At 36.9% G+C, this 15,485-nt stretch overlaps 4 protein-coding genes across 4 annotated transcripts; 3 read left to right on the top strand and 1 right to left on the bottom strand.

Annotated features, from left to right (window-relative positions):
• The first annotated feature begins 85 nt into the window (after window positions 1–85).
• Window positions 86–2,630, top strand: LOC103859516. The gene is made up of 9 exons (XM_009137056.2): window positions 86–203; window positions 296–433; window positions 777–879; window positions 954–1,013; window positions 1,193–1,255; window positions 1,354–1,554; window positions 1,659–1,749; window positions 1,832–2,046; window positions 2,219–2,630. Exons 2-9 carry the CDS (start codon window positions 321–323, stop codon window positions 2,309–2,311), a joined length of 939 nt encoding a protein of 312 aa, XP_009135304.1. The 5' UTR covers window positions 86–203; window positions 296–320; the 3' UTR covers window positions 2,312–2,630.
• A 3,381-nt stretch (window positions 2,631–6,011) lies between these two features.
• On the bottom strand, window positions 6,012–8,821 carry LOC103859515 (L-ascorbate oxidase homolog). Its single transcript, XM_009137055.3, has 3 exons — window positions 8,459–8,821; window positions 6,749–7,855; window positions 6,012–6,482 (listed from the first exon to the last, which is right to left on the bottom strand). Exons 1-3 carry the CDS (start codon window positions 8,704–8,706, stop codon window positions 6,182–6,184), a joined length of 1,656 nt encoding a protein of 551 aa, XP_009135303.2. The 5' UTR covers window positions 8,707–8,821; the 3' UTR covers window positions 6,012–6,181.
• Window positions 8,822–10,441: 1,620 nt separating this feature from the next.
• Window positions 10,442–13,249, top strand: LOC103859514 (L-ascorbate oxidase homolog). Its single transcript, XM_009137054.3, has 3 exons — window positions 10,442–11,204; window positions 11,446–12,555; window positions 12,633–13,249. Exons 1-3 carry the CDS (start codon window positions 10,954–10,956, stop codon window positions 12,937–12,939), a joined length of 1,668 nt encoding a protein of 555 aa, XP_009135302.1. The 5' UTR covers window positions 10,442–10,953; the 3' UTR covers window positions 12,940–13,249.
• A 415-nt stretch (window positions 13,250–13,664) lies between these two features.
• LOC103859512 (WPP domain-interacting protein 3) lies at window positions 13,665–15,439 on the top strand. Its single transcript, XM_009137052.3, has 3 exons — window positions 13,665–13,885; window positions 13,987–14,742; window positions 14,848–15,439. The coding sequence occupies exons 1-3, from the start codon at window positions 13,813–13,815 to the stop codon at window positions 15,345–15,347; spliced, it is 1,329 nt and encodes a 442-aa protein (XP_009135300.1). The 5' UTR covers window positions 13,665–13,812; the 3' UTR covers window positions 15,348–15,439.
• Window positions 15,440–15,485: the final 46 nt, after the last annotated feature.

Here is a 15,485-nt window from a genome sequence, read left to right as displayed (position 1 = left end):
CCCAAAACGCCTGACCGGTTATCTCAATTGAACCAAAACCGGCTATTGATTTTTTAATTTTTATTCTGAAACGACGTCGTAACACCCTTCTTCTCCCTAAGTCGTCCAGATTTGAGGATCGAATGATATGAATCTGTCCTTTAGTTGGATTTGAAAACTTGATTGATCCATTCAATCTCCGAGCACCGATCTCGATTCCACAGGTTCATCATACTCATCTTTGAAATTCGCAGATTGCTTCGTTGAATAGCTCGATCACGAATCACGATTGATTTCTTTTCTGTTGATTTCTCAGGTAACGATTTGTTACGTCGACGAAGATGATGAAGATGCGAATTGGCGTGCTGGCGTTGTTGGTAGCTCTCTCTGTGGTTGAATTTGGATTGGCTTCTCCTAACACCGTTCCTGCTTTCCTCTGGTCTCCGCATCTCCAGTTACGCCTCTCTATATACTTGTCATTGTCGTTTTGTAAACCCATCGCGATGAATCTGATAAAAGTCGCTGCTTTCTGATGTGATCGGAGATAACTTCGATGCCCATTTGATAAAGTCTGAGACTTGTGAACTTTTTTTTATTTTTTGTCTGGTCTGTGTTGGAACTAACTCTGCTTGCTCCTTCGTCAACAACCCATTGCGATGAATCTTACAAATGTCTCTGCTTTCGGATGAGTTTGGAGATTATTTCGATTCCCATTTGATAAAGTCTGAGACTTGTGGACTGTTTTTGTGTGATTTGTGTTCGAGTTTTGATTGGTTTGGTTTGACTCTTGAAATCAGGGCTGCTAATGGTGAATTGGATGAGGCTGTGAATTATCAGGTCATGTCTGCGAAGGATCTAGTAGGTTCTGTGTTCACTCATGGAGGATGGTCAAACTTTCTGGTATGGTGTTCTTCTTATGGTTTCAGTTTGAGGTCATTTGGATTTCTGATTTTATTGCTATCTCGTTTGTGTAGTGCTCGGAGAAGAAAGTTGAGCAGCCTGTTGATGTTGCACTTGTGTTCATTGGCAGAGAGGTAAAGATATTTTCATCTATGTGTGAATGATGTAGGAGCTTCGTTTCTTGCAATATTATAAATGGCCATTTGGATATTTCTTTTCTTGTTTTGGTATTGTGAAGAAATTAATCCTTTCTCTTATGCATCTTGTTTGCTATGCTATGAGTTCTAATATTCGCATCCTCGTTCTCCTGCAGTTATTGTCTTCTGATGTGTCTTCGAGAAGGAACTCGGACCCTTCCCTTGTTAACACATTGAATGTAAGTGCAAGTTTCTCCTTTCTTCAAAACACAGCTGACAATGTTGTTTTGTTTTAACCTCTGCAATCATTGAACATCCAAATCTTTGTTTCAAACAGAATCTATTTACAGCTTCGAACTTCTCATTGGCATTCCCATACATTGCTGCGCCAGAGGAAGAAAGGATGGAGAGTTTGTTGCTTTCAGGGCTTAAACAAGCTTGCCCTCACAATGTAGGAGTCAGCAATATTGTCTTCTCCGATTCTTGCCTTGTTGAGGATGGAACAATCCAGAAACTATCAGACTTGCAGTCTTTCAAAGTAATGTCCATGGCTCTTTTTTTTTTTCGTTTTCACTGGTTGCCTGCTCAACAGTGTAAACCCTATATCGTTCAGTCCTAATATACTCGTAAAATAATTGACAGGATCATTTACTTGCTAGAAGAGAAACAAGGAAAGAAGGAGAAACCGACTTGGTTGTGCTCTGTTCTGAGGGTTCTCAATCACATTCAGAGCGTAAGTGGAAAGATCAGTATATCAAAAGAATGTTATAATTTGAGAACATTGACGTTAAACAATTTTTATACCTATTCTGCAGGTGAAAGCATCTCCGAACTTGTTAGTTCAGTAGAACAATCTGGCAGCAAATATACAGCTCTTTATGTTTCTGATCCTTACTGGTACACATCTTACAAAACCCTCCAAAGGTTTCTAGCCGAAAGTGCTACCGGAAACAGCAGCTCTGTTGGTGTTTCCACAACCTGTGATGAACTCTGCAAATTCAAGTCATCACTTTTGGAAGGCATCCTAGTGGTGAGAAAGTTACTCTTTTTTAGGTTCTGGTTTCTATTTTCATTTGTTCTAAACTGACTGCAGCGCATCTGACATACTTTGATTATGATGAAGCTATTCCATCTAATTTCATGATTAAAAGTCTTTTGTTTATGTCTAATCCTCGTTGTGATTTTTTTTTTTTTTTTTGCAGGGAATCGTTTTCCTTCTCATCTTGATCAGTGGACTTTGTTGTATGGCGGGTATTGATACACCAACTAGATTCGAGACTCCTCAAGATTCTTGAGCAGTTGACCCCTTAAAGAGTCATCCCCACCTTTTGCTTTGCTTTGCTTTTTGCTTGCGGCGGATCTTTTCTTCTGCATAGTGCGTACGTACCTTTTCAACGTCGATGGTTACATTACTATATGCCATATAAAGAGTTCCCCTTGTAACATTTATTCATCTTGTATGTGCGTCTTTCCTATATACTATATAACTTAATAATGGAGAACAAAGTAAAAACCAGAGAGAATCTTTGTTATTTCTTTTATACTGCAAGACTACATTCTTTTATAAACGTTTGTCATTTCCTTTGTGTCTTAACTTATCTTCAATACCTAATATATAGTTTGTATATGTGAGTTTGTACATATTTCTCATATCCAATGTATTTTGTTAATTTTTTCTCTATAATAAAGTTTACTCGGATGTATTGTATTCTCTTTAGAATAAGAAGATATAGAATACTATTTCTTTTTTTTTTGAAAAAAAATAACAATTTCTATTTTTTTTCTAAAGTGACAATAAATTAGAATAGTATTATTTTTTTCTTTTTGATAAAAAAATGGAATTACTTTTAAATGGTATTATAGAGGAAAAAAATAGTAATATGGAAATGCTCTTAGTCGTATCACATGACATGTTTACTATCTTGTGTAGTGTTTTGGCGGTTGAAAGAAAGTAAATGAGAAGAAATGGTTCAATAGAAATTGCGTAGATTTTTTTTCTGAATAGCTAATAAAATATTATTGAGTATATTATTTTCTATCAAGTAAAATATATTGAAACCCTTCCTTTTGTGCTAAACACAGTTTAAATGGGATAATATAATTATTAATGAACGAAACATTTGAAATGTGAAATGCATTTTTAAGTTTCTTTTCTGTAAAAAAACTTTCAAATTAAAATACTAAAAACCCATATAATGTGTGGTTGAAACAACCATAAAATTTAAGCAAATTTGATGAGACTTGCTTTAGATTCAACTAGGCATTAGCATTCATAAGCTTAATGAAACAAGAGAAAGATGAAACTACTAGGAAGAAGAAAGGTAGTTTACGCGGTCTCGACAACCCTTTTTACCTTTTTTTCTTACTGTTTTCCATTCCATATCTTGAAATTTTTAGAATGGTTTTATTGATCTTCCACTCGTGACATATTGAGATTTGCCGTAGTATCACTCATGTACTCTTTTTTATCATCTTACTCATTACAAGCAATTTGAGTGGCAAGGGAGCTGCCAAGAGTATGGAAGGACTAATGAATTTTCTGCTGAAACCAAGCTGGCCTCGAGGACAATATCTGGGGATGAAATTTTTTCCGTTTCTTGGAACATCATTTGTTTCACTTAGACATAGAACTTATTATACAGAAATACTTTGTGTGTAAAACTACGGTCTGTTCTTTTAACTCTATGATTTGATATTTTGCAAACTCATCACATATGCTTGGGTCCTTATGGTCCCTGCATGGACCTGTTGACAAAATCATAAGATCAATCTTTCAGATTCTCTGGTTGACCTATATCTCTTTATAAAGAAGAGCATTAGTAAGGAATCTAACCAAAAATGAGTGTTTTATTCATCCTTTTGACATTATCTTTACTAATATTATATATTGTTTAATTCTCTGTATTTATTCAAACTTTATACTATGGCTTCAAATGATAACGATCTGAACTGCACTGCACCACAATTAATGGTAACAATTTTTTTTACATATACACATATACATATATCTAAACATTTTTGTTATTATTAATTTGCACCGCAGTTGTTCTGCATGCAATTTACCATTTAAATCCAACAAAAGGCAATAATAAAGAAATTCTATTGTGTAATTAAGAAAAGGTTTCATAAGCAGCATCTACTTACAAGCTTAACGCTTAAAATGATACTAGTTAACAATAGTGAAGAAAGTGAAATAACAAATTTGATTCATCTCTAGTTTTTTTTTTTCAATACGTAAATCACAGAGCGTTTTCATTTCTATTCTTCTTTTCTCTTTATATTACAACTACATGTTGCTGTTAACATATGACATGTTACCATAATAATTAAATCAATATTTTATAAGAATGAAAACTGTAAAAATGTACGGCCACGCAAGCGACATACATACTCGAGCTGGTCCTTTTTTAGCATTTCGATAACTTTAAGATTCCACGTTCTGATTTGAGTGTATAATAAATACTTGTACATACTTACATGTTTATATATTGATGCCCTTTCAAGTACCTGTCGGGATAACTAGGGGTACTCGTAAAATGTTAAGACTCCTTTCTTCTTTCAAAAGTGTTTCCGATACTTTATTACTTCTTTTATTTCATTTTAAGTGTCGTTTTAAATTGTACATAAATTAAAAAATAATTAATTTTATATATTTTTTATAAAAAACACAATTATTTATATACTTAACTATATTTCAACCAATAGCAAAATAAACTGCTGCATAAAATTAATAAATTTTGCATTAAAAGTTAAAAACAATATTTATTTTGTAACAAAAAAATTTTGTACAACAACACTTGATATGAAACGAAAGGAGTAAATGTCAAGATTTATTTTGCTAAGGGGTTCAAATTTCAAAGATGTATTGATATGACTATGTATGTGTCTGGCCAATATAATACACTGGAAAACTATATCTAGTGGCACATCTATGTGTGACTTATCATAAAAAGAAAAACATGTGTGTATGCTTATTGATATGACTATGTATAGTACGTGTATGTAGCCCACAGGCCCGGCTCTGGCCCAGTGCTAGAGGTGCATTTGCACAGGGCCCATTTCTTTTTTTTTGACTTTTTCAGCTTAGCTTAGGGCCCTTTCAAAAAAAAAAAAAAATTATATGAAGAAATGGGCCTCAAAATTTGTGTAGCACAGGGCCCATTTTTTGTTTGAGACGGGCCTGGTAGCCCATATACCTCAATGGCATCTGTGAAAGCTGTAAAGCTTTCGCAGGTTAAGAAAATTAATACAACGAGGATGGAGAAACAAGGAGGAACGTTATCTCTTTTTCGAATCTCTATAATTCTGCAATCTTTATTTTATTACAACTGGTTTTACTTTATTTCATTATAATTTTAGGGTTTTGCATATCTACGGCCTTCAAGGGGGAATAAATAAAAAAGAACGCATCTCAAATCTGCTCTCTTTTTATTTATTTTTAATTCCCTCTCATCTCTCTTCACCATCTTCTATATAAATCGAGAGCGAATGAGTCTTGTAGTATTCATAATCTACAAACAAAGCATATGTATATTCCTCCTCTTTCATCTCTATTGTTTAATTCAGGAGAAAAAACATAGAAAAACATGGCTGCCATTTATGCATTTCTTGGTATATGTAGTTTTCGTATATACATCATACATGTGTGTATAAGAAGGCATATGTGACCAAAGTAGTGTGCAGCCAAGGATGACTTGCCGATTTGAAATATATTTTTAATACTTTACTAAGACATCTTTTCAGTTTCAAATTTGTCTTGGAGAGGCTAGGAAGAAATTACAATTTATTTCGTAGTTTAAAGAAAAAATATGATCGGCAAGTTTTCCTTGGCTACATGTTTCTTTGTGTCGCTCAGAGGTGAGTGTGGTAAGATCACAAGAGCTCAAGCTGAGGAACAAAAGCCGTATAACGAGGTAAGTACAGTCCACACAACATTTTTTATTTTATTTACCAGCTTATCTTTATGCTTAAAACTGATTGAACAACAGTCTCTTATGTTAGATTATATTAGTGAAACAACAATTGGATCTGTAGTTATAGTAATAGTATATGTTTAATGAAATTAGGAAAGGGTTAATTAGTAACATAATACACTCACTTGTGGAATGTATATAATTTTACATATTCAATTATAAATACATAAAACTTTGTGAAAGTGAGTTTAATTAAATAGTGTAGGGTGTAGGTAAGGGCAAGCCCTTGACGATGCCGCAAAGGTTGGTGTTAAGTGGGATGTTGTACTCGTCTCTTAGAGATTTTTCAGGTGAAAGAACACTGACGTACAGTTGCTGTCCCAAGTATCTTCTCTCCCAGTTCTCTGATCTGATGTTCCACATACCGGCGTTGTCGAATGTCAAGAGGATAGCTGACCACGAGTTAGGGTACACTTGCACGGTGTGTCTGCTGACCGCATCGAGCAAGTTGTAGTTCTTTCTCTTCTCTGGTGTCCATCTTCCTGGCTCCGAACTGTTGAACAAACATTAGAGAAAATGTCAGGATCTAAAAGGAATACTACAAAAACAGGTGGGATTCTAATAGACAAAATATTTTGTAAAACATTCGTCAGAAAATTTTGACGGATTTAAATATTTGACCAAGTCCATCAAAAATCTGTTAGAAATACTTATTTTTGACGGATTTGGTTGTCAGAATCCCCACATGTTTTCTTGTAGTGAAAATGCATATTATAGATTGGGTTTTGAAGTAGAATTAAGGTTATGAATGGAGCTTACGCGACGGCGAAGAAGGAGTAACCATCCAAATGGAAGGACTGCATGCTCTTCTCGTGGTTCTCGAAGACGATTTCGACAAAGGTACGGAAAGTGATGTTTAGGACATTAGGCTCAACAGTTAGTGTTGTGACCTTGGCTGCTGGTTCGTCCTTGATGACATTGTATTTGAAGACCTTCTCAGACATCTCAAAGTACTCAGCAAGCTTCAAGGGAGTCTCGGTATCAACGTGTGATACACCGTTGAACCCGAACCTAACCTTTCCGTTCACCACACTCTTGGTGTTAGCTAGCTTGATGGTACGTGTGATGTTGATCTTTCCATAATGGTAAGATCCTTGAGGGTTAGGTCTAGCCGCGCTTGCGGTTAAGTTCCACCTGAAGGATCTGTACTGGTTAAGAGACCAAGCCCAGCCCACTGGAGCCTTGGGGAGTTCACTCGAAGGCTGAACAGTGCTACCTTCGTAGCTCATCACACCAACAGTGCTCACTTCCTTCTTGAGGAACCTAGTGGATGCAACCATGTAGTAGTTCTTAGCCGCTTGGTCAGCGGTGACAAGAACAGCAAAGCACTGTCCGACGTGGACGTCTAGTGAGTCGTAGTCGTTTTGGAGAACGTGGGAGCCTTCCATCTCAACAAGCTTCATCTTGTGTCCTTGGATCCTGAAGTTAAGAGTGGATTTGAATCCAACGTTACAGATTCTGTACTTGTATGTCTTTCCTGGCTTCATGGTGAAGAGTGGCTTGTCCTGTCCTCCGACTTTGCCGGACTTACCGTTGATGAGAACGCCGTCAGGGGAGCCAAGAGTACGGCCACTGTCGAGGAAGTTCTTGAGAGCGGTGTGGCTCTTGGTGTACCAGTCGTTGATGAGGACGGTGTAGTCGTCTTCGGGGTCAGCGTAAGGGACGGGGATGAGGAGACGGCTGTTGACGCGGAGGCCACCGAAACCACCGGAGAAACGGTGGAGAGCGGTGGATGGGTAGTAGAAGTAACTACCGATCTGGTCCTTTGGCTGGAAGTGGTAAGTGTAGTTGGTGCCTGCTGGGATTGGGCATGAGGTCCCAGTCACACCATCTTGCCATGAGTTCTTCCTGTGCTGGAGACCACTCCTGCCATGTCACCGAACCAATAGTCAGGACTCAGTATCAAAAGTTACAATGAAAACTAGACATGTATAGTTGTAGCCATATAACCAAACCTATTGCAAAATAAATCTAAAATCAAAACTGAACCAAACTAAAATATTATATTTTATTTGTATACATATAAATATATAGATATCATTATGTGAAATTAATGTAACACTTTTGCTGTTAAAAAAACTACTATCTGAACGGAGATAAAACAAACTTTTCTTAAACCAATTAATTGAATGATCCAAAAAGATTTTGATTTAAATTTAGTTATGAATTTTTCAAACTAAAAACCAAGAAACAAAATAACATAACTTAACCAAGACATATTTTCTATTTTCAAACGAATGTCCAATCTTAAATATGTGGAAAAAATATTGATTTGTAAATTGTAAAATGAAAACATCAAACGATTTGAGAAGTTATTTTTGCATTTGGCGTTTGACCTTTGTAAGAAAGTGTATTAAAATGAAAAAAAATGTTTTGTATCGTTCAAAATATTATTTGATCTTCAAAACAATATGCTCATGCAAAAACGCGTAATTAGTAAACAAGAAACGAGAGGAAATGGTTACTAACCAGGTCAAGAGGAAAGGCTCGTCAAGGTTGTTAAAGACATTGATGACGACATTGTTGTTAGATGTAGAGTTTAGGTTAGGACCTGGGAACTGTCCGTTGATGAGAATCACTTGTTGAGGGATTCCGAGAGGCGAGGCGGTTCCGTACGTCACGTTCCACGTGTAGTAGAAGTAAGGATCGCCGGCGTTCACCAGCGCCACCGTCGAGACAAGGCACACAAACACCGTTAAAAGCTTACCACCCTGCATTATCTCTTTTCTACTTCTTTTTATATATTTTTATTGATAAATTAACCCTTTCCTACATAAAAATTATTTTTTTCTCAAAAGCAAGAAGAGACTATGTTCTCTTGCTCTTGACGAGTTTTTTTGGATGGTGTCGTGATTAACTATTTATGCAGGTGAAAGTACCTTGGTTTGCACGGAATCGCTGCCTAATCTTACGCTTCATCTCTAATTCTTTGTTCCTTTTTTGTTTTTTTTTTGCTATATGTGTAAGTTCTATTTTTGAATCTCTTTCTTTGGTTCTCATGGGTTTCAACGTTTTGAACAAACACACAACTCGGGTCATATTCTAATAATGGAAATATTCTCAAACGATGCTAAATTAACTAACTCACAAAGTGTGTCATGAAGTTATTTGTTTGCTTTAACATGCTTTAGCTACTGTATACACACGGAAAAATGTTTTGGTCTCCTAACAAAACTACATAAGTTACTGCACTTTGTAAGTATAAGATTAAGGACTCGCATTTTTATACTTGATACATATATTTCAAAAAAAAAAAGAAGATTAAGGACTCGCATTTTTATTCTTGATACATATATTTCAAAAAAAAAAACTAGTATTCTAGGAACATTGCGTAGAGACATGTTTTTTTCTTTTTTTTTTTTTTGGTGTAACACATAGACATGTCTCTTCATTCCTACTAATAATTGGTCTAATTCACATCCAAAATCTAACTCAAAAATAAAAGATTGTCACATTACTTTATCCAAATCTTCTTTATCCAAACAATGTAAGACATTAATAGGCCCTCTTGAGTCTTGAGATGTGAGTTGAAACTGTCTAATGGAAGCATGTAAAACCCATCATTTCAGATTATCACATCCAAAATCTAACTCAAAAATAAAAGATTTGTCACATTACTTATATATTATCCAAATCTTCTTTATCCAAACAATGTTAGACACTTAATAAGCCCTCTTGAGATGTGAGTCGTCTAATCAAAACATGTCAAGCCCAACATTTGGGATTACTAGAGACCACTTATACATGATCCATAAGTAGAAAATTGTTTATATGAAAAATGTCAATAACTCCAACACGAGTTATATGCGCTAAGTTTAGATGAAAATAAATATATACAAAGTGATATATGTATTTTATCGCTGAATTTCTGCTGGTTTTAAGTGCTTATTTTTTTTACACATTGCACCCTCTGAATAGTATCAGATATCTGTGAATATACTAGTCGAGAACCTATGAATTTGACGGGATTTACAGTCCACTTGGATGCTGCCCATTCACTTCCTGGCTTGGATCAGCCGTTATCTTTTTCGAGAGTAAAATGATCAGTATATTATGATGAACTGATGATAGTGCACCATTAAAAAAATACTAAATAAAGATCTCTACTGATCCTAGAGTGGTCTATAAAACCGTGGTCATGCAAGTTATGGTGAACGTGGTCAATCTAACTAGAGATCTCTACGGATCTGTTAGTCTAGATCCTGTTATTTCCTCTTTAGCTATTATTGTCCTAAATTGAAATTTTAAGTGTATACTTGTTTTTATATTTTATCATTTTAGCATGTGTCAACTTTTATTCAGTTTACTAATCAACTTGCATGTAATATAAGATATCTCTAGCCAGTGGCGGAGGCAAAAAATAATTTTGTTGGGGGCATAAATACTAACCTACAATATTTAAAATGGATGCATACTTACACTTTAATAAATTACACTAAATTTTCAAATGTTGTTGGGTTCAGTGGCCCCGTCTCGTTAAATGTGATTTCGCCACTGTCTCTAGCTAATTTCTTCTTTCTTTATAAGACTATGATACTGTGGTACTGGAGGTATTGGAACAGTGAATTTGGCTGTTGATTAAGAATGACTTGTATATGTCCATAACTTTCAAGCTTCATCATGACTAAAGTTTGTCTCTCATAATTTTTTAAAAAAAAAAATCCAAAACAGAAAAAGTTTCAAAGGCATGGAAACCAAAGCCAAACATAGAAAGAAAAAAACTAAGAAAAATTAAACACCAAAAATAGGGAGAGGCTGACCTTCAATATCCCAAATATGGACAAAAAAATAGCGAAATGAGAGGAGACCCAAACAAGACCAGAAAAAGCAGGAGAAAACATTCGTCTTACAATGCCTATAAAAATGCTCTCAAACATTTCCACAACTCGAAATTCAAACCTCAAAACATAATCCAGTAACAATAATCAATTAATACCCTCCACGAAAAAACATAAAAATTGTATATGCGAGGGGTTAAACTCTTAGCCGCGTGTCTCTACCTGGCCGCAGCTGCAACGGTGGTGGTCCGAGCAGAAGACCCTTACTTCCACCATGTATGGAACGTGACCTATGGAACCGCCTCTCCTCTAGGCGTTCCACAACAAGTCATTCTAATCAACGGCCAGTTCCCTGGTCCTAACATCAACTCTACCTCCAACAACAATGTCATCATCAATGTCTTCAATAACCTAGACGAACCCTTCCTCCTCACTTGGTAATAATCATTAATTTAACCAAAATAATATCTACAAACAGCATTTCTCGATTTATATGCATGTGTTATCAATAGACGATCATTAAATGTTCTATGGAGAATTAGTGCCGGACATTTAAACCGATATTTTAAACTGATTTAGCTTCCGATCCGATCCTTAGAAAATTTATTATTTTGTTATATGGAGCTAAACCGATTTTTAGAACACTGATTTTAATAAGATTTATCTTGCGTGTTTTAGGAATGGGATCCAACACAGGAAGAACTGTTGGCAAGATGGGACACAAGGGACTATGTGTCCGATCATGCCCGGCACCAACTACACATACCATTTCCAGCCTAAGGATCAGATCGGAAGCTATTTCTATTACCCGACCACTGGTATGCACCGTGCTGCTGGTGGATACGGTGGTCTCCGTGTCAACAGCCGTCTCCTCATCCCAGTCCCTTATGCTGATCCAGAAGATGACTACACCGTCCTCATTGGTGACTGGTTCACTAAGAGCCACACTCAGTTAAAGAAATTCCTAGACGGTGGTCGTACTATTGGTCGTCCAGACGGTATTGTCATCAACGGAAAGTCCGGGAAAGGCGATGGATCCGATGCACCTCTCTTCACCTTGAAACCTGGAAAGACTTACAGGGTTAGGATCTGTAACGTGGGTATCAAGACATCTCTCAACTTTAGGATTCAGAATCACAAAATGAAGCTCGTTGAAATGGAAGGATCTCACGTTCTTCAAAACGATTACGACTCTTTGGACGTTCACGTTGGTCAGTGCTATGGTACCATCGTTGCCGCTAATCAAGAACCTAAAGATTACTACATGGTTGCATCCACTAGGTTCTTGAAGAAGGTTATTACAACAACGGGACTTCTCCGCTACGAAGGAGGCAAAGGACCCGCCTCTTCACAGCTTCCAGCTGGTCCTGTTGGATGGGCTTGGTCGTTGAACCAGTTCCGATCATTCAGGTGGAACTTGACCGCTAGTGCAGCTAGGCCTAACCCTCAGGGATCTTACCATTATGGAAAGATCAACATCACACGCACAATCAAGCTCGTGAACACTCAGGGCAAGATCGATGGTAAGCTTAGGTACGCATTGAACGGAGTCTCCCACACAGAGCCCGAAACTCCGTTGAAGCTGGCCGAGTACTTTGGTATTACCGACAAGGTCTTTAAGTACGATATCATCACCGATAACCCAACCCCAGAACAGATCAAGAACATCAAGATCGAGCCAAACGTTCTTAACATCACTCACCGTACCTTCGTTGAGGTGGTGTTCGAGAATCACGAGAAGAGTGTTCAGTCTTGGCACTTGGATGGTTACTCTTTCTTCGCCGTCGCGTAAGTGAAACAAACAAACAAATACTAACTTGCGTCACAAGTAACTTCTCGTTTAACCTAATTTTTATTTTATAAAGTGTTGAGCCGGGGACTTGGACCCCAGAGAAGAGAAAGAACTACAACCTCCTTGACGCAGTGAGCAGACACACAATCCAAGTCTACCCCAAGTGTTGGGCAGCGATCTTGCTCACATTTGATAACTGTGGAATGTGGAACATTCGATCTGAGAACAGCGAGAGGCGTTACTTAGGACAGCAGCTTTACGCTAGTATCTTGTCTCCAGAGAAATCACTTAGAGATGAATACAACATGCCTGAGACTAGCCTCCAATGTGGTCTCGTCAAAAACACACCTAAACCTGTCAACCCTTACGCTGGAGCCTAAGTTAACTTTTACAAAACAATGCAACAAAAGAGTTTCGATTATTCTGTCTATTTGATCGATGAGAGGCATTTGCACGATTTACTTTCCTGTTATTTCATTATTTTTACTTTTATCAAATTGATTTTTAAATAGTATCTGGTTTATTCGTATATACGTGAAATTGAAATGTATGTACGTCTAGACCTTAAGTAATTTTGTTCTTCTTCATTTAAAAGACGCATTTATCTTTCGTTTTTTGTTCCTCACTTTTGTAACACCTATGTAATTTTATCTAAAATCTTCAATGAAATAAGCACATAGATTTATCTAATTTCCAAACTCCAAAATTCACCAGCTAAAGAGCATCATTATTGATGAATTCATCAAAAATAATTTTTAACATTAAGATATTAACACACTAAAATAAATTAATTATGTTAGTAAAATTCAATTTTTTGGAAACAAATATACCAATTGAAGAAGTAGAAGTTGTTTGAGAGTTTTTATTTTTCCTTTTCTCTCGTATCTCTTTCTTCAATTGGTATATTTGTTTCCAAAAAATTGAATTTTACTAACATAATTAATTTATTTTAGTGTGTTAATATCTTAATGTTAAAAATTATTAGCCCAATATATTGGGATCAAAGAACAAAAACTTTACAAGGAAATTAAAATAACTTAAACGGGCCTGAAAAGAACTTAATAGGCTTATTAGCCCAATATATTGGGATCATAATATAAAATTTGTCTCCCAATACAATTCCGACAACATGTTCTAATCCAGATCGGTCGGCCAGCTGTGCGCAGTGGGTTTATGTCATGTGGACCCCATGTATGATCTTCCTGTAATAATTTTAACTAAACCTCAATAATGTCGGCGGCTTTCTCTGTCCCATGACCATTGATGCTCCAAACTCTTTAGCTTCTTCTGTCAACTCTCAAAGGGAAGCCTTCTTTGTTCAAAGTGGTACGCTCTTCCGCTTTATCCAATTGCATTCGATTCGCTTTTTTTGTTGTTGCAAGTTTCTGGATGATCGTTGAACTGGAATTGACGTTATATGCCTTTAGGAATGAATCATTCAGTCCCTGAATCTGTGGAAGGTGTTGGATCACCTCAACGATCCAACAGCGTTGATAGTTTAAAGGCTGAAACACCGACGAGAAAAGGATTCGGTTTGAAGAAATGGAGAAGGATCAAAAGAGATGGTCCTGTGAAGGACGAGGCTACTACTACACCTGCTGATGATGAAGGTAGTAAATTGCTGAAGCGTGGGTTGACTGGTCTGGTGAATCCTCCTTTGAAACATGTGGACTTGTCTTCTGTTGAAGCGAGGCAGAGTAGTGAAGGCTCTGTTGGATCTGTGAATATGGCTGTGCATCATCATCATCTTATTCAAGGTGTGGCAAATGGGTTTAGTACCGATCCGGGTGTTATGTTTAGTGTAGGTTTTGAGAAGAGTGAAGAGGGTAGTGATAACTCCGTAGCTGCAAAGAATGTTGTAGGAGGGAAGGTTGTTTCAGGTAGCCAAGGAAAGATCTGGAGGGATACTATTAAGAATGCAAGCCAAAAGCCTTGTTCAAGCGTGGAGTCTGACTTGAGGAGTAGTGATTTTGTGTTCTCGAGTGGTGCAGTTTCTGCTGCGAATAACCACGGAGGGAATGATGAGAGGAAGGAAGTCCAAACATATAGCAGAAGCCAAAACGGGGAACAAGATGAAGATGGAGATGGTGAGTGTAAGGAGGAAAACCATTACTGGGCAGACAAGGATCAAATTGCAGATTCTATAAGAAACCTTGCAGCTTTGCATGATGCTCTTTGGAAAGGTTTGGCACACAAACCATAATTGCTTATGTTGCATGTCTTATAGGACACATGTTATGCTGTTATATGATGTTTCTAATCTAACTATGTGAGTGAAACATGTGCAGAGCTTAAAAGTTTCCAGGAGCTTGGTAAGGAATCTCTACCATTACCTTCGGACAAGCCAAAAAATGAAAATTGTAGAGAAGAGAAGTCATCATCCTCAGAATCACAGGTACTGATCTTGAAGCAGAAGGTAAAACATCTCCAACACAAACTCGAGGAAGCCAGAGCTGATCTCAACGAAAAGGAAGCGAGGATCCAAGAACTTGAATACTCAAAGATTGAAGCTGAACTTGAAGGCGTTTTCCGGAGAAGGATGGAAGCTGAAATTAAGCACTTGGTGCTCACAAGATCTCTGAGTTCATCACTACAAGTACTCGAAGAACAACCGAGCAAGGTGCATTCTCTGACAGAAGATCCTGAACCAAACCGTGGAAACCTCTTGGGGAAAACATGCAAGTCAAGTTTCTATTTCTTGATACAGTTGATCTTGCTCGTCTTCATACTTCGGTTACTGGTCCTCCAATGCTCTCCTGCTTCACGTTTAGTTATACCACCAACTTGAAAACAGTCGATAGATTTCATCGTTCATGTTGTGTTGTCAAAAACATTTTTGTTTTCTTCATATTTTCAATCAAGTATTCAGAACATATACCATAAGAAACAGTATCAAAATATGCATTTCATTTCATTACTGCTATTT

This window comes from Brassica rapa, chromosome A03, assembly GCF_000309985.2.
Source record: "Brassica rapa cultivar Chiifu-401-42 chromosome A03, CAAS_Brap_v3.01, whole genome shotgun sequence".
Lineage (NCBI taxonomy): Eukaryota > Viridiplantae > Streptophyta > Magnoliopsida > Brassicales > Brassicaceae > Brassica > Brassica rapa.
This window is presented reverse-complemented; position numbering and strand designations above follow the sequence as displayed.

What these genes read in the sequence shown, in the direction of transcription:
- LOC103859516 (XM_009137056.2), top strand. Translation starts at nt 321, where the DNA reads ATGATGAAGATGCGAATTGGCGTGCTGGCGTTGTTGGTAGCTCTCTCT. An exon ending in CTCTGGTCTCCGCATCTCCA is followed by an intron (nt 434 to 776) that starts GTTACGCCTCTC and finishes TCTTGAAATCAG; the next exon opens with GGCTGCTAATGGTGAATTGG. An exon ending in TTTTGGAAGGCATCCTAGTG is followed by an intron (nt 2,047 to 2,218) that starts GTGAGAAAGTTA and finishes TTTTTTTTGCAG; the next exon opens with GGAATCGTTTTCCTTCTCAT.
- LOC103859515 (XM_009137055.3), bottom strand. Translation starts at nt 8,706, where the DNA reads ATGCAGGGTGGTAAGCTTTTAACGGTGTTTGTGTGCCTTGTCTCGACG. An exon ending in GAGCCTTTCCTCTTGACCTG is followed by an intron (nt 7,856 to 8,458) that starts GTTAGTAACCAT and finishes GTGACATGGCAG; the next exon opens with GAGTGGTCTCCAGCACAGGA. An exon ending in TACTCCTTCTTCGCCGTCGC is followed by an intron (nt 6,483 to 6,748) that starts GTAAGCTCCATT and finishes TTTGTTCAACAG; the next exon opens with TTCGGAGCCAGGAAGATGGA.
- LOC103859514 (XM_009137054.3), top strand. Translation starts at nt 10,954, where the DNA reads ATGCGAGGGGTTAAACTCTTAGCCGCGTGTCTCTACCTGGCCGCAGCT. An exon ending in GAACCCTTCCTCCTCACTTG is followed by an intron (nt 11,205 to 11,445) that starts GTAATAATCATT and finishes TGCGTGTTTTAG; the next exon opens with GAATGGGATCCAACACAGGA. An exon ending in TACTCTTTCTTCGCCGTCGC is followed by an intron (nt 12,556 to 12,632) that starts GTAAGTGAAACA and finishes TATTTTATAAAG; the next exon opens with TGTTGAGCCGGGGACTTGGA.
- LOC103859512 (XM_009137052.3), top strand. Translation starts at nt 13,813, where the DNA reads ATGACCATTGATGCTCCAAACTCTTTAGCTTCTTCTGTCAACTCTCAA. An exon ending in AGCCTTCTTTGTTCAAAGTG is followed by an intron (nt 13,886 to 13,986) that starts GTACGCTCTTCC and finishes ATATGCCTTTAG; the next exon opens with GAATGAATCATTCAGTCCCT. An exon ending in GCATGATGCTCTTTGGAAAG is followed by an intron (nt 14,743 to 14,847) that starts GTTTGGCACACA and finishes AAACATGTGCAG; the next exon opens with AGCTTAAAAGTTTCCAGGAG.